The following is a 23705-nucleotide window of genomic DNA, read 5'->3' as shown; positions in this document are numbered from 1 at the left end:
TTTGGGGCAGACCAGTCCTGGGAAGGCAGTGGCCTGGAAATGAGGGGGAAGAGAGTCTTGCAGGGTTTTGGTGTACAGTTGGGAGTATCAGCATCCCTTTGGTGAGCACACTTGCTCCGTTACCTGTAATCAGTGTGCACAGCGCTTGCCATGGTGATCTTGAGCTCTAGCTTGGATTTTTTTACTACTGAGACGTGAACACAGGTGAGGCATCCTCACAGGAGCTGGTCATTTGTCCTTGGTATCTGTAACAGCTTATTGCTTTATTTAGCATGACATCAATTATTTATTACTATTAATGAAGGACACAGATGGCTGTCTGGTCAATAAAATATCTCCTACTCCACAGAGATGATCTACTTAGCTATCATTTACTCTGCAGAGAACCTTTGGATTCTTCCTGAAATTTAATAACGCGAGCAAAGATACTACAGCCATCTAGAAGGTTTGTGCTTCAGGGCTGCTTTGGGAGGCTGAAATCCTTCTTTATATTTGCTGGCGGGTGTGTGAGAACACAGGTCCAGACGGGAAAGAGAAGCCCCTTTGCTTTCCATCACAAGCTACTTATCCATATAATCCCTTTTATAAAGCGATCAAACTCCTTCTTAAAAGATAGTTAGGTTATTTGCCCTTCTCGAGAGTAGACCATTTATTCATATCCAATTTACTTTCTCTTGCCATTACTGCCCATTAGCCTAAATATTTATTTTCCATCTGAGTATGTATACATCTGTTGATGTATTCAGAGTCATGTATCTCTGCTTGGCCTTTTTATGTCTCTGCCCGTATGGTAAACTTGTGCTTTTTGTTATTTCCCTGTGAAGTCTACTCTCCTGCTTCCCCCGTGCCTCGTTCGTAAGCCCAGATGAGCAACCCTCTCAGATGAGCACTGAGCTCTCACCATGGGCTTGTGCAGTTAGGTCAGTATTCCTCTATTGCTACAGCATCCCAAGACCACTTTTCCTTGGTAGGGCAACGTTAGTGGTCCATCATCCTCTTGCAACGCCAGCAAATGCACCCATTGCCTTAGCTGTCTTCCACTGACAAAGTCCCAGTGTAAATCTAGGGAATAACTTGTTTTCTGGTCCTAGGAAAGGCTTAGGAAATTTCATCTCAGCTGCTCTCAGAGCACTGCCGACTGAACGAAGAGAGACTTCTCTTGCGTGAGATGAACAAAGTTTCTGTGTGCTCTGCTTCACCCAGGGGAGAGCGTGTAAAAGCAGCTCCCTGCGTTCGCTGCGGACTGACAGCTCTGGGTAGTCGGTTCGTCCCTGGGGCGTCCCTTACCCGGCCCCGTTTTTGCTCCACGGTCCGTGCAGTCTGGCACCACCAGCAATCTCGCTGCTGCTTGTACAGGTGCAGAAAGACTCCCAGCCTTGGGGCTGAGGTTTCAGCACCTTTGCTAGCATCTGTTTTGCTATTTTCATAACAACCTCTTTGCTTTTGTTTGATTGTGGCAGGGCCAACGAGAGGGGAAGGTTCCCCAGAGGCTCAGGATTGAACACCTGAGTGAACAAAGTACCCTCTTGCTGTAGGGATTTTCTTGCAAGGATTTTGGCTTAACCCAAGGTGACGCCGCGTTGGCAGACCCTCAGAGCTTCATTTCCTCCCGTGCAACTCACTCCGCAACCTAGGCAGGTCTGAGCGGGCTCAGTGGCAAACCAGACTATCGTGTGATGCAGCTGCCACTGCGTTTCGGGGCATTGCTCACTGCCAGCCTGCTCCTCTCCCCGCAAAGCTACCCAGAAAGACCATGAAAGATGAGCATTCAGAAGTTAGTGGATGCCTTGAGGAGAGATATCTGTGGAATTTTAATACATGCTTTAATTCAGTGGTTGCACATGACGTTTTCCATCCCATTTCCAGTTTCCTGCAAGCCTGGTTCCACGCTCTTCACTCCCTGTCTCAGCCCTGTGTTTTTCTCTCCCGTCGCATCTCTTGTGGTCCCTGGCACAGATCTCCTGACTGATGCTCCCGGTGCCGTGCGCTGCCAGTCCAAATCTCCTCTTGGTCTTGCCCAGTTGCTCATCACAGTCTCTCTGCCCAACTCTTTTCTTTGCTGCTCCTCATCGGCTGCCTCTCAACCCTGAGTGCTCTGGAGGAGGGTGTGAGATCCCACAGCAGGCACCCATGGGATGATCGGTCCTCCCATGAAGTTTCTTCCTGGTTAGAAGTTGGTTACTTGAAATCTGGAGAGGTTTAAAAGCTCTTTCTCTAGTTTAGCAACACAACCTTGTCCTCCTTCTTCATTATGTGTTTGTGATTCATCTGGTTTGGAAGTCGCAGCAGTGTCTGTTCTCAATGACTTCTGGTGACAGGGAGTTCCCCAATCCAGCCCAACCTCGTACGAAACGGAATGGAAATGAAAGTTGGAAATTAGCAACAAGGTTTTCTTTGTTTGTTTAAACCTTAAGCCCAGAGCTAAGGGGCTTGCTCGAGGCCATTCAGTGCTCCTGACGTCCAAGCAGGGATTTTACTGCCCGTGGAGTTGACTTGGGGTTTGGTACAGACCTGGGGCTGGGGGCTGGGTTAAGCTATGGAGACCAGTGTCAAAGCTGACTGAAAAAAGTTTGGAAAGAACAAGTCATGCTGGGAGCATTAAAATGAATAATTAAGGCTTGGATTCCTTTAGGGAGGAAAAGAATTTATTACTGCTCTTCTCTCTAGCCAAGGGGGACGTTTGTTACCGAGTTGTGTATTTTGAGACAAGACCTAAATGCAGTTTCGGGGGCTGGGAAGGAGGGGATTTTTTCTTCTACCTGGGTAATCCAGACACACAGTAAGTTGTTCTGGGCTGGTTATACCACTGGGTTATTTATTACAAATTATACCGAGAACCTAGACTTGTGCTTCATTTCATAGAATCAGAGTCATAGAATAGTTTGGGTTGGAAGGGACCTTTTCAGGCCATCTAGTCCAACCCCCTGCAGTGAGCAGGGACATCTTCACCCAGAGCAGGTTGCTCAGAGCCCAGTCCAACCTGACCTGGGATGTTTCTAGGGATGGGGCATCTCCCACCTCTCTGGGCAACCTGGGCCAGTGCCTCACCACCCTCATCGTAACAATTTCTTCTTTAGATCTAGTCTAAATCTCCCCCTTTTAGTTTAAAACTGTTACCCCTTTTCCTATCTCTACAGGCCCTGCTAAAAGACTGTTCCCATTTAGAAGTCCCCTTTCAGTCCTGGCAGCTGCAGGAAGGTCTCCCCGGAGCCTTCTCTGCTCCAGGCTGAGCCCCCCAGCTCTCCCAGCCTGTCCTCCCAGCAGAGCTGTTCCAGCCCTCGGAGCATTGCTGGGGCCTCCTCTGGCCCCGCTCCAGCAGGTCCGTGTCTCTCCTGTGCCGAGGGCTCCAGAGCTGGACGCAGCACTGCAGGGGGGTCTCCCCAGAGCCGGGCAGAGAGGCAGAGTCACCACTACTGTTTCAGTAGTCATCAGTCAGTTTTGCTTTTAGAAAAAGAAAGAAAGAAAAGCGCTGAGAAGGGAATTCTCCTCCTCCCTCTGCCACGGAGTCTCGACATTTCCACATACACAGGGTACCCGGCACAGGAGTCTGGGGCCGGGTTTGCTGATACCAGCGTAACTCTACCAGCTGCAGCAGCCCTTTCTCCGATTCCCATCAGTGGGCGTGGGGGCACAACCAGGGCAGCTGCTCTGGTACGCTGCAGCTACACTGGTGCAAAACGGGAATTGAATGCAACGAGCTCTAACTGACAGACAGCCTGCCCACTGCAAGGAGACGGGTTGCATGGCAGTGGGTAATCATGCCCAAAAAGCTTAATAAATGGAGCGTTTTCAGTTTCAGCTGGGTCATGATCTAAGTGTTTAATAAGCTTTATAAACCAGAAGGAAAAAAAAAATCAGCACTTTTAATTAGTATATTTTTTCTTTGAATGCTTATAAAGGGGTGCATAGTCAGAGTTCCAGGAGCCGGCGTGAAAGGGAATGCAAAACTACTGGTTTTCATTGAATAAAAAAAAAAAGCAAAAAACTCAGCTCATTGAGAGCAATTCCATCCAAGCTCTGAAGATGTCTCCTTTACTGATAATCTAACGTAGCACAATCGCATTTCACTGTGGCAGGTGCTTGTAGAAAAAGGCCATGTTCCCTTTAAGAACTGAGTGTGCAATTAGGGCAGGGGGGCCCTATTTAGCCAGGCTTCCAGCCCTTCTGGGGTCCTGGAGCCCGTCCCTGGGTGGTGGGCCCGTGTGCGGTGGTCGCAGCGAGTCCACGCGTCGCCTGTGTGCCCTGGGAGCGCACCCTTGCCCTGCCCAAGCGACGGCTTCGCACTGGCCCTGGTTTCTCCTCTGGGTCCCTCTTCCAGCTGGTGGCCCAGGTGTGTCTTCTACTTGCCCTGTCCATAGGCGATATTCTCCATATAGGCTTGGGGCCGTTCCTACCAGCCACAGCCAACTGGAGTTTGTTGATTGCCTGTCCTGTTAGAGGTGTTCCTACAGTGCTTTTTAAATGCTCAGCAGTAATTTTGCAGGGGTGTTGATGTTTTGGTCTTGTTCATCTCTTTGCCCTCCAGGAGAATCCCTGAGCTTTGCGGATGATTTGCTTTCTGGCCTTGCAACATCCTGTGTGGCAGCGGGTAGGAGCCACGGGGACGTCCCTGAAACCAGCCTCTACTCAGTCATTTTCAAGTGCCTGGAACCAGATGGGCTGTACAAGTAAGGAGATGCGTGCGGGGAGGTGCTGGGGGCAAGGGGGATCTCCAGTGCTATTCTTTAATTGTTATTAACCTTTCTGGTTAGCACCGTGTCCCACAAGATGCTGGACAAACTATGAGACTCTTTCTGTTGCTTTGAGTGTTAGGCTCAGCTAGTGAAATGGAGAACCAGTGTCTGCCAGTACAGCACGGGACGCACTGGGATTCTATGGGAGACTCCACTAGAATAACTCACGTTTTCAGTATACTGGGCTTCCAGGTCCATGCCTGGTGGGATAGGGTTGTCTCTCATGGATGAACTGAGCTAATGTGGTCAGACTGAACAAGTTGCCAAATGCCTGGTGGACCGAAATAGCCAGATGTCAGAAGCGTGGTAGGTGTTGTCTGCGAGTCGCTGTTTATATTAGTAGGACACATAGAGCAGATCGGAGAGAGACACCAAATCCGTCTGCCCACCACCCAGAGACTTCTGTAGAAACGCTTGGCCATGCCAGTGCTGATGTTCTTGTTCACTTGACTCCTCTGAGATATCATTGAGAATGTGGGATTGGATTTTCTGTTTGAATCCTGTGGAGTAGTGTCCAAAGCAAAGGGATAATTTCAGGATCTGAATATTAACTTCTCCTTCAGTATCGTTTGGAGGGGGTCTGGGCTTCTCAGCCTGACTCATTATCCAGGGCATCCTCTGTCTTGAGGGGGATATCAGGAGTCAGGACAGTAAGAGAGAAAAAAAGAGCAAAAAGGCAAGGAGACGGAGGAGACACAGAGTAAGCAAGAGAGAAACACCCAGGGCTTAATGTCAGAGTGACTCTAATAATTAAAACACATTTTGTAGTGAGTAATGAAACTTTTTATGGGACCACAAAAGCATTTAAAGCGAGAGTTGGCAAATGGTCTGTCAGCGAGAGCTTTTTAAGATCTTGATTAATACTTTCCCTTTGCCTCCCCCTCCGCCGCCCCCCAGTTAAGTATGTTGACAGCCTCCGAAGGAGGAGAAGCCTTTATTGCGCATCTCTCGAGCAGGGCTGTGTCCAGGAGCAGGCTCCGAGTGATATCTCTTGCCATTTAATAATTTTAAATGTTTTCTTGTTAAGTATATATAATGCATAAATATAATTATAAATATTTCTGGGAACTGGGCTGCTCTGAAAAGGTGCCAGGGAGAGGCTGGAGCAACCGCAGAGCTTGCTAATAACTCGCTGTCCCATAAAATCAGCCGGTTGTGAGCTCCCGGCCGTTCGGCTTACGGCTGCCGGGGCACCGGCCGAGGGAAGAGCCGCTGGGTTTGATGGGGAGGCTGCTGCTGAGGTGAACACACGGAGCTGGGAGCCAGGAGGTCTGGCTCTGGGGCAGCCCGGGCTGCCAAGTCATCTTCCCCATCGGCTGGGCAGGGATGATGCGCTCACCCGTCGCATTAGGGGCTCTATGATCTAATTCCTGATGTCTGCAAAGGGCTGGGAGAGCCTAGGGTGGAAGGCGTAAGGCTTTGTCTGGAGTTCTGTCATCCCTTTGGCCAAAGCCAGGCCTCTGCTTCACAGTCACGAGGCACATTGCCATGGAGGGGGTAGGCAGAGGTCAGCGATGCCCCGTGTCCTGGGGGTGACTATGGGCAGCTCCTGCTCTCCGTGGGTGCCCCTGGGTGAGGGACAGTAGCTTTTTGTGGGGAGCCATGGCTGCAGGCAGCCGGCAGGCAGCAGTCCCCTGGCATCGAAGAGCTTTGGACCTCGTCCTTCTGCAGGGACAGGCGCTGGGGTGACGCACAGGGTTGGCTCCGTCCCGCAGCTAATGCTCAGCAGAGCTTGGCATGCCGTTCCGCGGCTGCGCGCCCTTGAGCGCACATGTATGGACACATGCTCGTGTCGGCACCTGTGGAACATGGACCCACGCTCCTGGGCATCAAAAACATGCTCACACGCTACAGCACACCCTCCTCAGCATCCGCTGCTGCACGCCCCAGCACACCTGCGTGGGCCAGTACACCTGTGGCTCACCGTGTTCGCACGCCCTGCCGTGGATGCATGCGTGTCCAGCACGCACACACGTTAGCTCCAACCTGGGACTTAACCAGCACGTGTTTACTTAGCATCTGTGCGTTCACAGCTACACAGGCACACACATCAAATAGTCCTCTCTTCACATGTCCATACAGTTGCAACACAGCATGAAGAAAGCCAGAACAGTGAAATGTGAGGCTAACGCTCTGTTCCGAGTCCGCGCAGACGTAACAACAGAAACACGGGCACGGGGTCATTTCTTAAATTGAATTTCTTCTGCTTGTTTCATTTGTTTCTGTGGAAAAATAGCTATCTTGGAAGGCTCTGGCCTGGATATAATCCTGATTATAGCCACTGGGCAGGAACCTGTGCTTTTCTGTTAGGTGAGCACAAGAGTCTGCAGTGTCAGAGCTCTTCAAAAGCAAATGCTTTTGCTTGTTCAGTAGTCTGGAGGTATCATGTAAACTGAGAGGGGACTGTGAGATCATGGAAGTAAATGTGTCAGACGTTCTGTCCCTTTTCTTCTGTAGTACCTATGGCAATTACACTCTGCAGTTGACCATTTGTTTGGAGTATTATCAGCCTGAGATCAAAGCTGGGCTTGAGTATGAAAAACAAAACCAAAAAATGCTCTACAAGCAAACAAATAAACAAAGTTTGATTGATTCCTCTGCTTTTGAGACTTCTGTAATCTCAAAATATAAACTAACAAAAGGAGAACTAATTTCTTTGTCCCTTGCAATTTCAGTCTGACAAAAATATGTTGCCTTGTTATCCCTTTTCTTTCCCCTGCCTGTAGTACATCGGGGTTGAGATGCTAATCCCTGCGTAGAGGGTTTTTGGAGGGAAAGTAGTTCATGTCAACAGAGATTCATGTACTCCATAGGCTCGTGTACACATGTGGACGCTCCTGCTGGTCTGTCAGACATGGGTGCCCATGGTGGGGATCCATGCTGCACTCATGTGAATGCTGTCATGTGCACGCATATATGGGCACTGAGGATGGTCCTGTCAAGTTTGGTTTAAGCTCTTCAAAAACAAAAGTCTTACAATTCTTGCAAAATTTCATCTCAGGAGAGGGGTTTGTTCTCCCCTGAGGTCAGCTAGACCACAGCAGTCTGTCAAGCTTCCTCCCAGGTGGATCTGGAAGATGATGGGGTGAGGAAGGCAGAGGGACAGATGTCTACATGTCTGTTAAGTGTTCGTGTTGAATGGACCAGCCAGCCCGGACAGCAGTTGACACCAATCAGACTGATGGTTTGGGAGCTTGGGAGCACTGCACTGTGACAGGCAACTTGTGATGCACCAAGCACCAAACACGAGTCAGGAGAAAGGGCTCTGGCTTGTCTCAGAGGCCAAACACAGCCTGGAGGACTGAGCTTACATTGCTCATGGCCCTTACATAGCTGGGCACCCTACGAACCCAACCGATCTCTTCATTGTGGAGCCAGGAGCTTCCCCTGTGCATTCTGCAGCCTCCCTGAGCCTTCAACCCAACTCATCCAACTCCGTTGTTCCCTGAGTGCCTGGGGATGCCTCTTCACTGAGCTGTACCTGATCGGCTGCCGGAAAGCAGCTCTGCCAGCCCAGCACATTCATTTCAGATACTTGGGAAGACACCAACTATCCCTCAGCCAAAAAGGGAAGTTTTGGAAAGGGGAAATGAAAACCCCCTCCAGCTCCTCAATGGAGCTGCAATGCAAACACACCAACTTCTTCCCTGTGCCACAGATACTATAATTATAGATTAGATTAAATCCCAATGTTTCACTTTATTTACATTCCTGACCTAGCCTATTCATTTCCGGTGTTTGTGCCAAGAATCAGTACAAAATTTACTGGAAATAATATGGAAATCATCAGGATCCCTTCCAGAGCCTTTCCTTGGAGTGTGTTCATGTGCTGAGAAGGAGCCGCAAATTTGCATTCCCTTTGCTGGCTCAGAGAGGGTTTCCCCATGGGTGATCCTGAACCAGCCCAAGGCTCTGGGAGAGCACGTTTCAGGAGTGTTGGAAAGGTGGAAACCCATTCCTAGGGGATGAAGGTTGGGCACTGCCATCGGATAGAGGGGGATTCAGTTAGACCTCAGAATGACAACACAAGGCTCCCATCCACAGCCAAGACCCATCAAGACCTTCCTGGCCAGCATCATCCCCTGTAGGGTCTGGAGGCCATCACCAGCATGGCCAGGCTTAACCTCTGTCATCAGATGCTGGCTAACAAACAGTGAACATACTTTATTTTGGTGAGCTTAAGGAAAGAGGCAAAGGCATTGAGTAGGGAGAACCCATTGTAGCACAGAGAGACAGCAATTGCAGTTCAGCAAGCTGAATGCGCTAAAGGAGCTGGCCCAGAAGAAGGCTGATTAATGTTGACTGACCTCTGCCTTATGCATAGCTGGGATAAAAAGTGGAATGGAAACCCTTGGTGCTCAAGAGTGTGCTAATGCTGGCAGCAGTCCGCTGCTCCTTATATGATACTAATTGTTATTGTTGGTCTTCCGTCAGGAAGACACGTGAATGAGCACTGGAGCAATCTGAGACAGATCCCAAATAGCTCAGTGGCATGGGTTAAAACACATCTGTTACAGCCCTTGGCTGCGTCCCCTGTGTGCACGGGAGCTGTGCTGCTTCATTCAATCCACCTCTTCTGTTCCGCACGCTCTCCAGCTTCCTGAAGTCAAGCAGTGTGTGGCTGTAGTTTCTTCTCAGGCATTCCTGGTTTGTGGAAGCACAAAGAAGGCAAATTGGGAGTTGAATAAGTGTTTGCTAAATCCCAGGCCTGTGCTCTACATGCAGGCTCATCCTTCCCCAGCAGTTTAGGGTTGCTTCAGAACCAGACTACCCGAATGCTGTCTTGGATGTGGTTTTGCTGAAGTTAAGTCCAGCACTAAGCTGTCTGGGCCCATCTGGGCTACGTGCAGACCACAACAGTGGAGGTGGATTGGCCCCATGAATGATGGTCTGTATGGGGAGGTCAGGGGCTCAGCAGAAGGAGATAGTCTCTCTTCTGCTGATATTAATAAAGTCCCATGCAAGGTGGAAAGTTGGGCTCTTGTTGAAGTTTCCAGCGTTAGGAGAGTAAACGTATAGAAGCCATGGGAAACACATTCATGCTTTTTTCATGGCCAATCAAAGTGCTGGAGGCTCTTTCACAACTTTGCCATTTGCAGTACTGAGTGGCGTAAGCAGGTCATTTCGTCTCACTTTCATCTTCATCTGTTTGCCTGTTCCCTTTATAAGCTCAGGTTTTAAGCGCTCTCTTGCTTTCTCTGTGTACATCCCAGCCTGGGCGACGTGGATCAGGGCCTCCAGGTGCTGCTGCAATATTGCTATACCGACCATTTGCCATCGCCCTTCTAAAAGTTGTGTTTGTGCCTGAAGCCTCATTCCAGATCCAGATCTGTCCCTGCCACCAGTATTCAGCCACCTGGGACAGATCTGGGTCGGGAGGTACCTTTCCGCTGACCTCAGTGGAACCTCCTTCCCTAGTATCTGCCAAGCATATGAGCATCTCCCTCCTTTTTGCAGAAAAGACCAGGTTATCCTCCCCAAATTCTCTGTTTCTGCTCATACCTCAAGTCACCAAGAGAAACAGAACAGCCTTTGTTGCCTCCCATGGCCATCTCCTCCCCACCCTTTTCTCAGGACGTCTGGATGCAAATAACATTCTTGGTGGTTTTATTCTAAAAACTCCCGGCATCCGAGCCCCAAACCTGGCTGGGTCCAGGCCCATTTGCGTTGCTCCTCTGGGGGTGGCTGGAGGAAGGCTGGGGAGCGAGGAGGAGGAGGAGGCATGGACAGATAATGGGGTGGAGAGGAGGAGTTTGGCCTCTTTGTCTGTTGATAGACAAATGGACCTTGCAATTCCACCTTCTCCCCATCAGCAAACCCCTATCACCAACCCTTTACAGTCAAAGTCTTGGAGAGTATTCTTATTTCTGAGTGTGTGGGAACCGAATGCCACTCACATAGATCCGTCCAAGTCTTAATCTCATTGACTAATGGGAGAGCGAGTACAAGAGATGTGATGTAAATATCAACACATGCGTTGCTGGCTTTGATTTGCCTCTAAGCCAGCAAAAGCTGCGCTGTGCTACTGCGTTGGAGTCATTCGTTTTGTTCGTCAGTTCTCCATGGTATGAAGCACCTTTTTCCCGAAGGTTGGAAAGCTGAGAGTCATGTTGATTTGATTCTTACAGCGAGGTTTGAACCCTCGCCCCTTCCAGGACAGAAGGAATTCACTGCTTGGAGTGGGTGTTTCTTTTATCGTGTAGGGGAGAAATGGGTTAGGAGAAGGGCAAATGTTTTTGTTCTTGTTGGCCGTGTCCTAGGCAGGGAAAAACTGAGGCAGGGAGAGGTGATGTGACATGCCTGAAGCTCTTCAGGGGGCTGGAGCTGAGCAGAGTTGAGGGATGCCCTTGCTCACACTTCATGTTAGCCCCACTCCAGAAGAGCATTTGAGCAAATTGCTTTTTGGGTCAGGGGATTAAGCAATGCCTCCTGCACAAAAATAGGGTCTCCTCTTCCTAATTCCCTCATGCAGCGTGGGCCCCAGGTACCCAGTGGTCACACCAAGGAAGCCATGGCATGCCCTCGGAACTGCTGCTGTCTGCCTTGGTGTCTCACGCTCTCCCCTCTCCCTTGTTCTTGTTCTCAGCGTGTTGGTGTTTTTTTCCCAGCAAAGCCAATCTGGCAGCAAAATGACTTTTTTGCAGAGTGCTAGAGACAGCGGGCGATGCCACTTTGCCAGCTGGAGTTTCCCCTCTGTTTGCCAGAGCGCAGCTGAAGCTTCTGCAGCCGCACCTCCATCCCGGGAGCGTAGCAGGAGCGATGCTCGCTCGCCTGGCGGGGGGCAACACCAGGGCTTTGACACAAAGAGGCAGTGTTACATCACGTCTGCGGCTCCGGGTCCCGCTTGCAGTCCTGCTGGGGTGCGCACAGCCCAAAACAAGCTCTGCCCATGCTGATCCTGGAATTTAAATTACGGGCAAGTGTGCTGCAGAGGGATCCAAGCGGGCTGCGTGCGAGCCAGCCCGAGCCAGCGCAGCACGGCTGTGTTCACTCGGCGGTCCCGTGGCTTTACACCTGCCCTGCCAAGCCCAGGGGGAGCACGGGGGCATCGGGCAGGGTGCAGTGGAGCTGGTGCCTTACGTGCTGCGGTGCTGGTGCTGGTTTCCTGCTCAGGTCTCTGTCAGGGTGATTATCGCTTCACCGTGCGTTGTTTTGTGGCTGGATGGCTCTTGCACACCCCAGGCAGGCTTCGTCTCTGCAAAATGATGGTCAGGATTTGCCGCATGTGGGTTCATGAGGCGCTAGCCAATACTTTGATGTTTGGATGGGAAGTTTTTGCCTCCTCCTTTGACTGCTTCCCTGCACCCAGTAGCAGTCAACTTGGTATTTGCAGGCAGTTCAAGTTTTTAAGAGGCTTATTCTAGCCTTAAGGAGTGGCCAAATGCAGCTCAGCTGTATCCATAAATATGCCCCAGGAGGGATGTGACAAGCTGCTCTGGTGCCCAGGAGTTCAGATACCACTGCACCCACAGGTCTTACCTGAAGCTGGAGCCATTCCCACAGCCCACAGGGTAAATCAGCTCAGACAGACTCCGCATGGGAACCCAGATGCCAAAAGCTGGAGATACTGGGCCCAAAAGGTGATGCTGATCCAAGTAAAAAGATAAGTCACAAACTAATCCTACCTGCCCATCTTTTCCTCCACACTCTAGAGGTAAAGTTTAGATGCTGTTACCTACAAGATCTGTCCCAGCTCAGACCAGCGATGTGCGTATCTCATATATGACCTGCAAGTCCATAAAACTAGATAAACTTTTTAATTTCGTCTTCCAAAGGGCACCTGCAGCACATCCCACTCCATCCTTTTCCTGTAACAACAACAGCACAGAGAGTCTTTCACCAGCCTTGTCTCCCAGAGAGCACTTTATCTTCATTTTCCCATTTTTTCTTTTTTGCTATGTATTTAAAAAAACATACCTTTCTCTTTTAATCTTCGGTTGTGCAGAGCATTACATCTGTAAGCACCCACCTCCTGGTTGTGCCACACCAGATTTTATCAGCACACAGCGAGCCCTCCAGCTCCGCCACCACTCTCCCCCTCAAGGTCGCGGGACAAGGCTGGTTCCCAGCTGCAGGGAGTTTGTCACGGGGGAGCTGCATGGGTGACGGAGCCCCTGCGCAGGCAGCTGCTGAACTTAGCCACTTTCCTGTAGATCTTGAGTGATTTTTAACTTATTCCTTGGGTTCTAGGATTGTTTCCCCCTGCAAAAGAAGTTTGCTTGCGTTTTCCTAGTTCGAGGATCTTGAGTGCATCTGGGCTTTTCTGTGCTGGTCTCATCTTCAGTGCTGGGAAAGGAAGGTGTTATTCCCCCTAGACCTCAGGCAGCCTTGGGTTCAGATGGTGGAGCAGGAGTGTGTACTTGTCAGGAGTGTCCACATTTTGGGACCTTTTTCAGTTTTATCTCCTGAGGCTTTAGAAATCCCTCAGCTTCACAGGTTCACAGCCTGCCTCAAGTTATGTTAGTGCTTAGGTCAAGTCCCTGCTGCAGAACCCGTGTCTGCAAAACAGAATTCGGACATCTCCATTTTGGGTGCATCAAAGCCTTCAAGGCTAGCTGAATTTGCACCAGAGTAGGTCGGTGTAAAATGGAGACACTCAAGGTTAGCAAGTAAGCTCAAAGTAGGTGCTTCTTCCTGAGTTTTCTCACCTGTAAAACAGATGTGTTAAAACTGAGCTACACCCTTTGCTAGGTTTCCTGTATGATGAGGACAGCAGCATAAGAAAATGGGAGAGAGAGCCAAGAAGTAGCTGCTTGGTTGCAGGGGTGGCATCTATGCGGTGAGGCTTGGACTTGCCATAAGTGGTGTTCCCTGTTGGAGCTATGGCCCACTGTGGTCTCTGCTTGGTCTTCCCAATCTGATGCCACCTCCTTACTGCCAAGGATATTTGCTCTGAGTACCTCTAGAGTGATTGCTCCCGGCACAACGTGCCCTCATTGCTCCTGGTCACCTCACACGTACACTCACTTCCCTCATCAGGAATGAGATAAATTCGATGATCCAGCTGTATGGTTTCTGTTATGAAAAGGGGAAGAAAATATCCTGGCTTTCACCGAAAACCCTCGGAGCCAAAGCTTATGTCATAATTCAAATGTTTCTAAAAAAAGAAGTAGAGGGTGAGGGTTGCTTTTTGTTTAGGGGATTATGGATGGCGGGGGTAGTGGGGCAGGGTCCTGTCTGCACTAGGTGAGCTGATGGAGCCGGGTGTGGAGACCCTCTGCCCTCGCAGGAGGGGATGTGAAGGGAGCCTCGCTTCAGGGAGCTCGGCGCTGGGTCGCTGGGAGATGTTTGCCCAAACTCCTGGGGCCACTGGCTGGGCAGCCGGCCAGCTCAGTGAGGTGGGCTTGGGTGCTTACCTTGACTCAGCTCTGGGCTGTCATGCCCCTGAATCAGGGCCTGTTGCTTTTCTTCCATCTTTTCTCCTCTTGGTTTCTGCCGGGGAAGTCGCAGGGCAGCGCACAGCAGCAGCAACCTGAGCTCCATCTGGAGCGTGCCAGCCCCTGGCATCGTTTTCTCCTTCCTTCTGAGCATCTCCCGCCGCCCCGCAGCTATGGAAGTAGCCTCAGCTCTTAATCTCATTGCACAACTCCAATCAGAAGGGCCTGCCACTGGCCTGGGATACTTTCGTATTTTCTTTCTGTCTGGTTTGCATCATTGCAACATCACCATCTTCCAGCCTTTCTGTGGGTGGGTGTGGGGGGAGTACGTATGCTGCACACCGGAGGCTCCACACGCACCAGTGCCAGTGTCTTGCGTGGGGTGGGAGATGCTCAGCTACGCCTCTTGCTCCCTGGGACACCCACCCCAGGCTGCACGGAAGTGCGTGGATGAGGACTGCTGTGCCTATCTGCCTGTACTCTTCATGGGTTTTGGATCGGGGGGGCTGGGACACCTCACTCTTCTGGGGGTCTTTCCCATACCAGCAGCGGGAACACGTACCCTAGTGCTACCCAAGAGCCCCGTAATCCCACCATCCCATAACCCTTATCCCGTAGCCCATGTGAGGCAAAATCACAGCCAGATCCTGCTCTCAGTAGCCTCTGGGTATGCAGGTGTATTTTGAGGTGTTTGATGAGGGTGCCTGTGGCGGCGCAGGCGTGGAGCAGCGTGCGATCGCGTGGCTGGTGCTCCGGCGGGTGAAGCAAACCCCTCACGGAGGGCTTTCCGCCAGGGGCGCTGCAGAGAGCGGGGTGTCCTACGCGCCGCTGCAGCCCAGCAGCGCGCTGCGCCTCGCGTTCCCCTCGGCGGCGTGCCCCGTGCCGCACTCCCGGGCAGCCGCTTGCAGCGACGCGCCCGTGGCTCTTCCGTCGCCTGTCCAAACCCGCCCGCCCGCTGCTGCGGCAGAGCTGCCCCGCAGCAGCCCACCCCCTGGCCTGAAACCCACCCGTGCCACCCCGCACAGCTCCCGAGCTCTTGCAGGCCCCCTCCCGGCCTTGTACCTGCTGCCCTGCCACACGCTGAATTGTTTTCCGAGTGGAAACATGAGTTGAAGTATTAACTCCACAAGGGCCTTTCTGTGCAATGCGCCGGGATTAAATATTTATGTTGGCAACAAGCGTGTAGTAGGCAGCTCAAGATCAGAGATAATGAAGTTGAGGTGCGGAGAAAGCGGGGAGGAGGCAGGGGGCTTGCGGGAGCCGAAGGGAGAGGGACCCAAGTGGGTTGTAGTATGTGTGCATGGCCGATGGCGTTCGGGTTTATTAATAACCCCACCTGTTTGCGGGGGGACCCCAGCCCCATCGCTGGGGGCTCTGCAACGCACAGGGGAGTGCAGAGATCAGCCATTGCCGTACCTTGCGTGCAGGAGCGATTCTCACCCGGGTGGCTTTAGCTTAGAGCCGTCTGAAGTGAGGTGGGACAGGGACTGTCCTGGGGAAGATGCCTGGGCAGGGGGTAGCGAGCAATGAGACCCTCTCCGTGTCATCTGCAAACGATGTACGATCCTAAATCATTGATAGCTGTGATACAGGATCCCTCGCTCTTCCAGACCGCTGCAGTCAAGGTTATTCACCGGTGACCGTATCCGATCAGGCAGTGATGTGGTTTGGATCATAGGGAGGGCTCCCGATCGGGTCAGGAGGATGCTCATCATGGTGACCACAGCACACCGAGCAGGGAAGGCCCACGCAAGCCTCCATGACGGGCGTTAACGAAGAGCCCCGTGAGGGTGGGCAGCAGGGGTGCACGAGGGGAGCAGGCAGAGGCGAGGTGCGCAGCAGGGAGGGTGCCGGGCGGTGCAGGAAGGAGGACCCGCTTCGCCGCCGCGGGAGGAAAACAAGGAGCGCACGCAACAGCAAAGGGCGCTGCTCTTTCTCAATTCATTATCTTTATGAGACAACAACATCTCTCTCTTTCCCCCCAACAACAAATGTCGCGGAAGGCGGCGCATGGGGGGTGCGAGTCCCGCGCCGTGCTGTGGGACCGCGGCCAGTCGCGGAGCCTCCGGGGAGGTATGAAACAAGGCATGAATGGAGTGTTAGGAGAGAATGGAAACTCTCCACTGGCTCCCAGGCCGGCTTTCTTGCGGGGGGTCCCTTGCTCACGATGACAGCGCTGCCTCTCATAAACACGCATTTCCTCATCCCCGTTTGTTTCTCTCTCTTGTGCAATCTCTTGTACCAGACGGGAATGGGAGTGAGTCCCAATGGTACGTGAATGTGTTACAAAAACCCTTCCCACCCTGCCACCAACGAAGTACTGAGAAATAACAACAGGCTTTAAAAGAAAAGAAGAGAAAGAAAAGAAAGATGGGGGGAGCCGGATGGATTTGCTACTGGCCATGAGTTATTATTCTGAGTGTAAACTCAAGGGCACGGTTATGCTGGTAGTTTGCAGCATCAACCAGCACTCAGAAGCCCCCGTTGCGCTCAGTGCTGTGCATCCCTCTGGGAAAACGAAGCTCCTTCCCCAAATGACTTTCCTGGGTGAAAAACATGGGACAAAAATAGGGGCAGAGTGACTTGGCTGAGATCACGTCGTGCTCAAACCAAGAGATAGTCCCGGCTCCAGCCTGCCTGCCCAGCACCGGCCCCGGGGCTGGGCTGTTTCACTTGGGATGCGCGAGCAGCTGCCAGCCCGTGGGCATCACCCTTCTCCATCAACACTGCCAGGAGAGAGAACAACCGGGCTGAGGTGTGACGCTAAGGTGTAGGAGGAAGGGCAAGGCACCACCAAACACAAGTCTCCTGGACCAGTAGTAGAGTTAGAAGCTCTCCTGGACCTGGGCTGGTGGAGCAGGGATGGAGGATCTTTGTGTTGGCTCTAGCTGCAGGGAGGAGAAGCTGCTGGGAGTTGCAATCCTTCCATGCAGAGGGAAGAGCAGCGGAAGAAACCTGCAGGGAACGATGCCTCCGGAGCAGCATCTGCGGGAGAGCGGGGCTGGCTCCGCACCCCGGACGCTCGTGAGCACGGGCGCCACACGGGTGACGAGGTGCTCTCCCGGAATGCAGGGCAGCGGGTCTCCAGTCCCGGCGGAGGCCTGCTGGGGGTAGCAGGGCTCTCGCTCAGGGCTGGTCGGCTCTATAGCCATCATTTCAATAAAGAAATGATTAAAAGGGGATGGGGGGGGGCGCGGAGAGAAAAACCCAAAACATCTGTTTTACTTCAAATCAGGGAAGATTCCTTTGCTTGCAAGGAATGTGTAAATCACGCTGGGCTGGGAGATGTACATAACCCTGCCTGAAAGCTCCTCTGCACTTCAAACGAATTCTAACGTGCTTACTGGGATTTTGTTTTTATTATTTGTTTCGGGGCCCCCCCTCATCCTACCCTCCGCCCTCCCCTGTCTGCCTGCTGGAGCTGTGAGAATCTCCCGCCCGCTGCCAGCCCCGCGCCCCGTCCCCCCTCGATTCGGGCGCCCCGGGGCGCGGGGGGAGCGGCCAGCGGGCAGCGGCGACCGCAGACCTGGCTGGCGTCCTGCTGCGGCTCGCTGGCACGCAGCATCCCTGCCTTGCCACCGTCCTCCCCCGACGCGTCCCCGTGCCGATGTTGCGGGGCCGTCGCGGGGGCCCGTTGGCTGCCCGTGCCGCTCCCGCAGCCCGTGGCAGGGCGCGGATGCCCCTGGCTCGCAGGCTGGCACAGTTGGATCCTGCCTGGGATGCTGCGAGCACGGCGAGCAGGGGCGTCCTCCTCCTCCGAGCCGTTCCCTTGTGTGCCGTTATTGTTGTCGTGCTTTGTTTTGCTTTGTTTCATGCAGAGGGTGAAGCTGGGGCTGGCCAGCGGTGCTGGGGACAAACCCAATGGAGACAGATAGATCGACAGCCTCTGCTCATAGGGGTGCACAGCCACCTCCCCGTGCCGCCCTACCGAGGTGACTCGCCCCGCGCCAGAGGAACCACCCTCGGGGCCGCGCACAGGCCGCGCTCCCCGCGGTCAGTGCAGCCCTTCGCCTTTCTTCTCAGGCCGTCGAGCAGGAGGCCCTATTGTGGTGGCTTATATAAGAACAGTCAGCCATCGACTCGTTTGACGTGGACCACCCACTACTCCTCAGATGACACTGTCTTTTGAAGTCGCTACCAGCCTGGGCTGGATTTCAACTAGCAGCCCAGATGGAAGCCAAGCCCCCAGGAGGATGAGAACAAGCCCTACCAAGGGGTTCTCCTGGGGTAGCAAACTGTGGCGTGTCTGGTTCTTGTTTAGAGTGACTGTGAGGTTGGGAGGGGCAAACGTTTCCCAATTTGCCAAGGGTCACAACCTTCCTCTCCCCCCATCTCCCCAGGGCCGGCGATGGCCAAGCTTTGCAGAGTGTTGGTAGGTTGAACGGCGGGTATGGTTAGCTGTGAACATTTCCATTGTGGAGCTCACTGCAGGGGTCCAGCGCTTCGCTCCTCTCTCCTTTCTCTCTGGCACAACTGGAGGAAGATTTTGATTTATTCCCTCTCTCCTGAGCAGCCTTCTTGCCTCCTGCAGCTGCAGCCTCCCCGAGCCCTGCTGTCTCTCCACGGAGGAGGACGGCAGCTGTCCCAGGAGTAGCCCAAGGAAGGTACTAACGTGATGTGTCTCTCTTGGGAGACCCGCCCAGCACACAGGACTAATGCTTTCAGATGAGGCTGAAAGCCACTCGCCCATAGATCCATGCCAAGATGACAAACAAAACCTCAGAGTAATGACCTACCCCTAAACACGTAACCTTCGTGGAGCCAGGGCCAGAGGCCTCGGGGTGTCTGTGGCTGAGGGAAGAGCAGGGTTGTCCCAGACCTAAGGGGAGACCAGAAGGTATGGCAGTGGGAGGGAGAGAGGATGCGGATGCTGGCTGGGGGTACCCCCCCCGGGGGCAGAGGGGGCTGTGGAGAGCTGGAGGGGTCGATGGGCGTTGCGGTGCCCGTGTGAAGGCTGCGGCAGGACCTGAGGGACATGTGGGACGCAGAGCCTGGGGAAAGCCCTCCTTGGCGGTGCTGCACCCAGGACAGCTCGATCCATCACCAGCTCCTGCTGACACTCTGCAGCCGCAGCGGGACGAGCCCCTGTGGTTTGCAGCCTCGGGTGCCAATCTGAGCCGTGGCGTGGGGGGAATTGTTCCAGCAGCACAGGGAGTCTGGGGCAACTCGTTTGACCTTTGCCCAAGGGCTTTGTTTGGGATCACCTGGTGAGTCCCAGCAGAACAGGGACTCTGGTGCTCGACAGACTGATCCGAGCTGCCTTTGCAGGGAACTGGAGACAAAAGCACCAGCCCGTAGTGGCTCAGCACCACCTCCTTCTGGTTCTTCACTCCACCAAAGTACGTTAGGATTCACATCTTGGGTGACCTGAGACCTTCTCTGGCCTTGCCAGGCAGAGCGGGGGAACACCTTGCCCAAACCCTGAGACAGGCAGCGGAGACTGTGAAGAGCTGGGCCAGTTCTTGCTGCGTTGCCTCTATAAGCACATCTGGGAATCTTCATCCTCACAGCCAGCAGGACAAAAACAAGGACACAGCCTCCAAGAAATATGGGGCTTGAACGCTCTCTATCCCTCCTCACCAGAGCTGGTAATTCCATAGTGATCCCGCTTTTTCTGGCAGCATCCTGTTCCCAGAGTTCAGGGACCATCGCTTAGGGGTTCCCTTAGACCCCCAAGGGTCTACTGGGTATCTTCAAGCTAATAAAAGACCAAGACTTCTTGCTCCTTGGAGCACACTGAGGATCCAAAGCCCCAGGGTTGCAACATAGGCTGTGTTAATGTTATCTCATGTCAGGGCGGCTTTTTTTGGGTGCATTGTCCGGCTGCCACGTCAAGGAGCTGTTCTCTCATCCACGTCTCGTCTCCGTCGGAAGCTTTAGTACGGTGCAGCGGCCCCTCTCTGCAGGGAAGCTTGCTTTCTTCAGCTCTGCTCTTTCTTCATCAGTGGTGTAAAGCTGCTGCTGAAAGGACGTACTCTGAGCGTGAGCGACGCACCGGGGAAATGGAAACCGTATCAAGGGTGAGGCATGAGGGAGTAATTGTCTGCTGCTTGCCAGCAGTTGCAAGGAGCAGGAGTGACAAAGGAGGAAATCCGTAAGACAGAGAAAAGGGCAAGGGGGGAGAGGGGCACCGCTGGTGCTCTCAGCCCCGGATGGTGAAGGCACCCTGGGGACGCAGCGGCCAGGAGGGCTGCCCTGACCATGCTGCACCTTCCAGGTGAAACTGTGGCCCTGCTGAAACGGGCTGGCGTCTTTCCCTCGATTCCAGTGAAACGCGTTTTCGCCCAAGGCAATCTTGGCACTGCCTCCCGCAAGGTGTCCCGCTGGCAAAGGGGCTCCTTGTGGGATCTTGGCCCTCTAACACAGGGATCATTCAGGAGCAGGGCTCTGGGGAACAGAAGGTGGCCTGTGTATCAAGGCCCTCTTTCACAGCCATGGCGGTACTGGGAATCGCTGCTCTGGTGGGGTTTATTGACAGGGTTTCGAGGGAAATCTCGGGAAATTGAGACGTTGCAGCTGAGGCTGGGAAGGTGAGTGTCCTGCTGGGGATTTCTCTAGCAGGGAGCCAATGGATCCAGGCAGTAGCAAGAAATGGTCAGGATTTTTAACTAATTTCTTTCTTTCCCTTTCATCCCTTTTTCTGGATCTTGTTCAACAGGGATCTGAAACAAAAAGAGATTGATGAAGTGCTACGAGGAGCGAGAGCTGAGCATCGTAGCTTGGCTCAGGCATGCAGCGCCCACCGCGCCTGCAGAGGGGAGCGGGGAGACCGGGCTCGCTCCTTGCCCACTGCAGGTTTTGGCTCTCCGTGGCCTCGTAGCTCAGAGACAGAGGGCAAGCCTGGGAGACCTGGAGCAGCATGGTATGCTGACGCAGTGCCGTGCAGAGACAGCATTTCAGTGCATGGAGTGGCATTTTCCTGTTCCTCGGCTCTCGAGCTGAATCAGCTGTAGCCGAGCTACCTCGTTCGTGCTACCTGGGGATCAGCGTTGCGTGTAGACGTGCTCCGCAGTCCTCCTTCTTCTTCAGCAGCTTCTCCTCCCTCTTGTCATCTCCCCAGTGCCACCCAGCTTCCAGGGGACAGCAGCTGCTCCCTCAGACAAATCTGGGTGCCGGGTAAGGAGGGTCTGATGGTGCTTCATTTTGTGTCTGTCTCGTGCAGGGGTGCATGGCAGCTGTGGGGTTTGCTGTATGTGCAGTGGGTGCTGCAGAACACCTCCAGGAGCACAGTGGTGGGATGCTGTGACACCAAAGAAGTGGTACGGGCCCACACTACACCCCTGTAATGCAGCAGCATTAAGTGGCCCTGCCCTTCTCCCTGGAAGCTCTCGTGGGAAGTACCACGCTCTCAAGTCAGCAGTTTTGAGCATGGACATGGCACCAGCTGCAACTCAGGGTAACCTTGCAGTGCAGATAAGCCTGGGTGACTTTCCCAGGGTTGCCAGAGAGCAGAGATAGACCCTGTGCAAGGGTGTCCCCAGCCCCACAGCTGCTCCAGCTGCCCTCGTTGTCTCAGAAATCAGGTCTCCTCAGGCCTTTTCCAGAGATCTTCTTCAACAAGCAGCCTCTTACTCTGCAGAGCAGCCTGTGCTCTTCCTCCTGCCAGGAGTATTTGATGTTTTAGACACTTCCAAAAGGCATCAGACCCTGAGGCATGTTGTGGCAGGTACATTTCTTTCCTCCATCTGATAACTGTGGTCTGGTATTGTTGGGAGGCATCTGTTGAAGGATAACCATTAGTCTCACAGCATTTGCTGTCCTGGAAAAAAGGGTGTGAATAGTGAGAACAGTTTACTGACAGCTTCATGTATTTGTGTAACGGCAAAGCTTCAATACTGCGGCGTGGCACTCACACTGATGGGAGCAAGGTCAGTTGTCACAGATGGTTAAAAGAAGCCCAGTTATAAAAGGTACTTTTCTTAGGTGGTAAAACTGTGAGGAGAGCTTTCTAAAAGATGGGGTTTTTTTCAAGATGGCACTATCCACTGTTTCCTTCTTGCAGTTTAGCCTCTGCAAAAAGGCAGAGCCAAAAAAGGTGGCAATGCAAAACAGAAGACGTCAGTCCTTTTGCAGAAGAGGTATGATACGCAAGCAGCAATTCGCTGGGTGGTGGTAGCAGGTTGGTGGTTGGTGTCACCTCCTCGGTGCCTCTCCCCAGCGCGCAGCAGGCACCAGGCTGCTCAGAAACTCCTCTTCCACGAGGAGCTGCCCCTTCTGCGCCGGCGCAGCCAGAGGTCACAGCGCAGCCCCTTGTCCCCAGCCCTGCCCCACATTCCCGCCAGGCTTCAGATGCCCTAACGGGAGCGTCCGATTGCTGCGATACTTGTGACAGTGCCAGCTCCGGGGGGGCAGCACGAGGACGTCCACTGCCCTATAAAGCTTAGGTACAAAGATCTCGTTAGGTCAAGCAGGGACAAAATTAGAAAGGCAAAAGCCCAGCTAGAGCTCAGACTGACCACAGTCATAAAGGATAACAAAAAATGTTTTTACAAATATACTAACAACAAAAAGAGAGGCAAGGAGAATCTCCATCCCCTACTGGATATGGCGGGGAACATTGTCTCCAAGGACGAAGACAAGGCTGAGGTACTTAATGCCTTCTTTGCCTCAGTCTTTAATAGCCAGTCCAGGTATCCGCAGGGTATTCAGCCCCCTGAGCTGGAAGATGGGGATGGAGAGCACAATATACTCCTCATAATCCAGGAAGAAGCAGTCAAGGACATGCTAAACCACCTGGACACCCACAAGTCTATGGGGCCTGATGGGATCCACCCGAGAGTACTGAGGGAGCTGGCGGAGGAGCTTGCCAAGCCGCTCTCCATCATTTATCAGCAGTCCTGGTTAACAGGGGAGGTCCCAGAAGACTGGAGGCTTGCCAATGTGACGCCCGTCTACAAGAAAGGCCGAAAGGAGGATCCTGGGAACTACAGGCCTGTCAGCCTGACCTCTGTTCCAGGGAAGATTATGGAGCGGTTGGTCTTGAGAGTGCTCACAGGGCACCTGCAGGACAACCAAGGGATCGGGCCCAGCCAGCATGGGTTCATGAAAGGCAGGTCCTGCTTGACCAACCTGATCTCCTTCTATGACCAGGTGACCCGCCTAGTGGATGAGGGAAAGGCTGTGGACGTTGTCTACCTGGACTTTAGTAAAGCCTTTGACAGTGTCTCCCACAGCATTCTCCTGGAGAAACTGGCGGCTCGTGGCTTAGACAGGTTTACTCTTCGCTGGGTGAGGAACTGGCTGGACGGCCGAGCCCAGAGAGTTGTGGTGAACGTTAAATCCAGCTGGCGGCCGGTCACAAGCGGTGTTCCCCAGGGCTCAGTTCTGGGGCCGGTCTGGTTCAATATCTTTATTGATGATCTGGATGAGGGAATCGAGTGCTCCCTCAGTAAGTTTGCAGATGACACCAAGTTGGGTGGGAGTGTTGATCTGCTGGAGGGCAGGAGGGCTCTGCAGAGGGATCTGGACAGGCTGGATCGATGGGCAGAGGTCAACTGTATGAGGTTTAATAAGGCCAAGTGCAGGGTTCTGCACTTTGGCCACAACAACCCCATGCAACGCTACAGGCTTGGGGAGGAGTGGCTGGAGAGCAGCC

The 23705-nt window shown here is 53.1% G+C and overlaps 1 protein-coding gene across 5 annotated transcripts in view; it reads left to right on the top strand.

Moving 5' to 3' along the window:
- The window catches only part of ASTN2 (astrotactin 2), a 358363-nt gene that overhangs the window by 318705 nt on the left and 15953 nt on the right, over nucleotides 1-23705 (top strand). For all 5 annotated transcript variants that reach the window (XM_082009184.1, XM_082009183.1, XM_082009180.1 and 2 more), the window contains one exon: nucleotides 4526-4667. In XM_082009184.1, the coding sequence (XP_081865310.1) occupies nucleotides 4526-4667 (142 nt within the window). The remainder of the gene's footprint in view (nucleotides 1-4525; nucleotides 4668-23705) is intronic.

Source organism: Phaethon aethereus (genome assembly GCF_964289735.1).
Source record: "Phaethon aethereus genome assembly, chromosome: 20".
Lineage (NCBI taxonomy): Eukaryota > Metazoa > Chordata > Aves > Phaethontiformes > Phaethontidae > Phaethon > Phaethon aethereus.
Note: the sequence above shows the minus strand (reverse complement) of the source record. Positions and strands in the feature narration are given on the sequence as shown.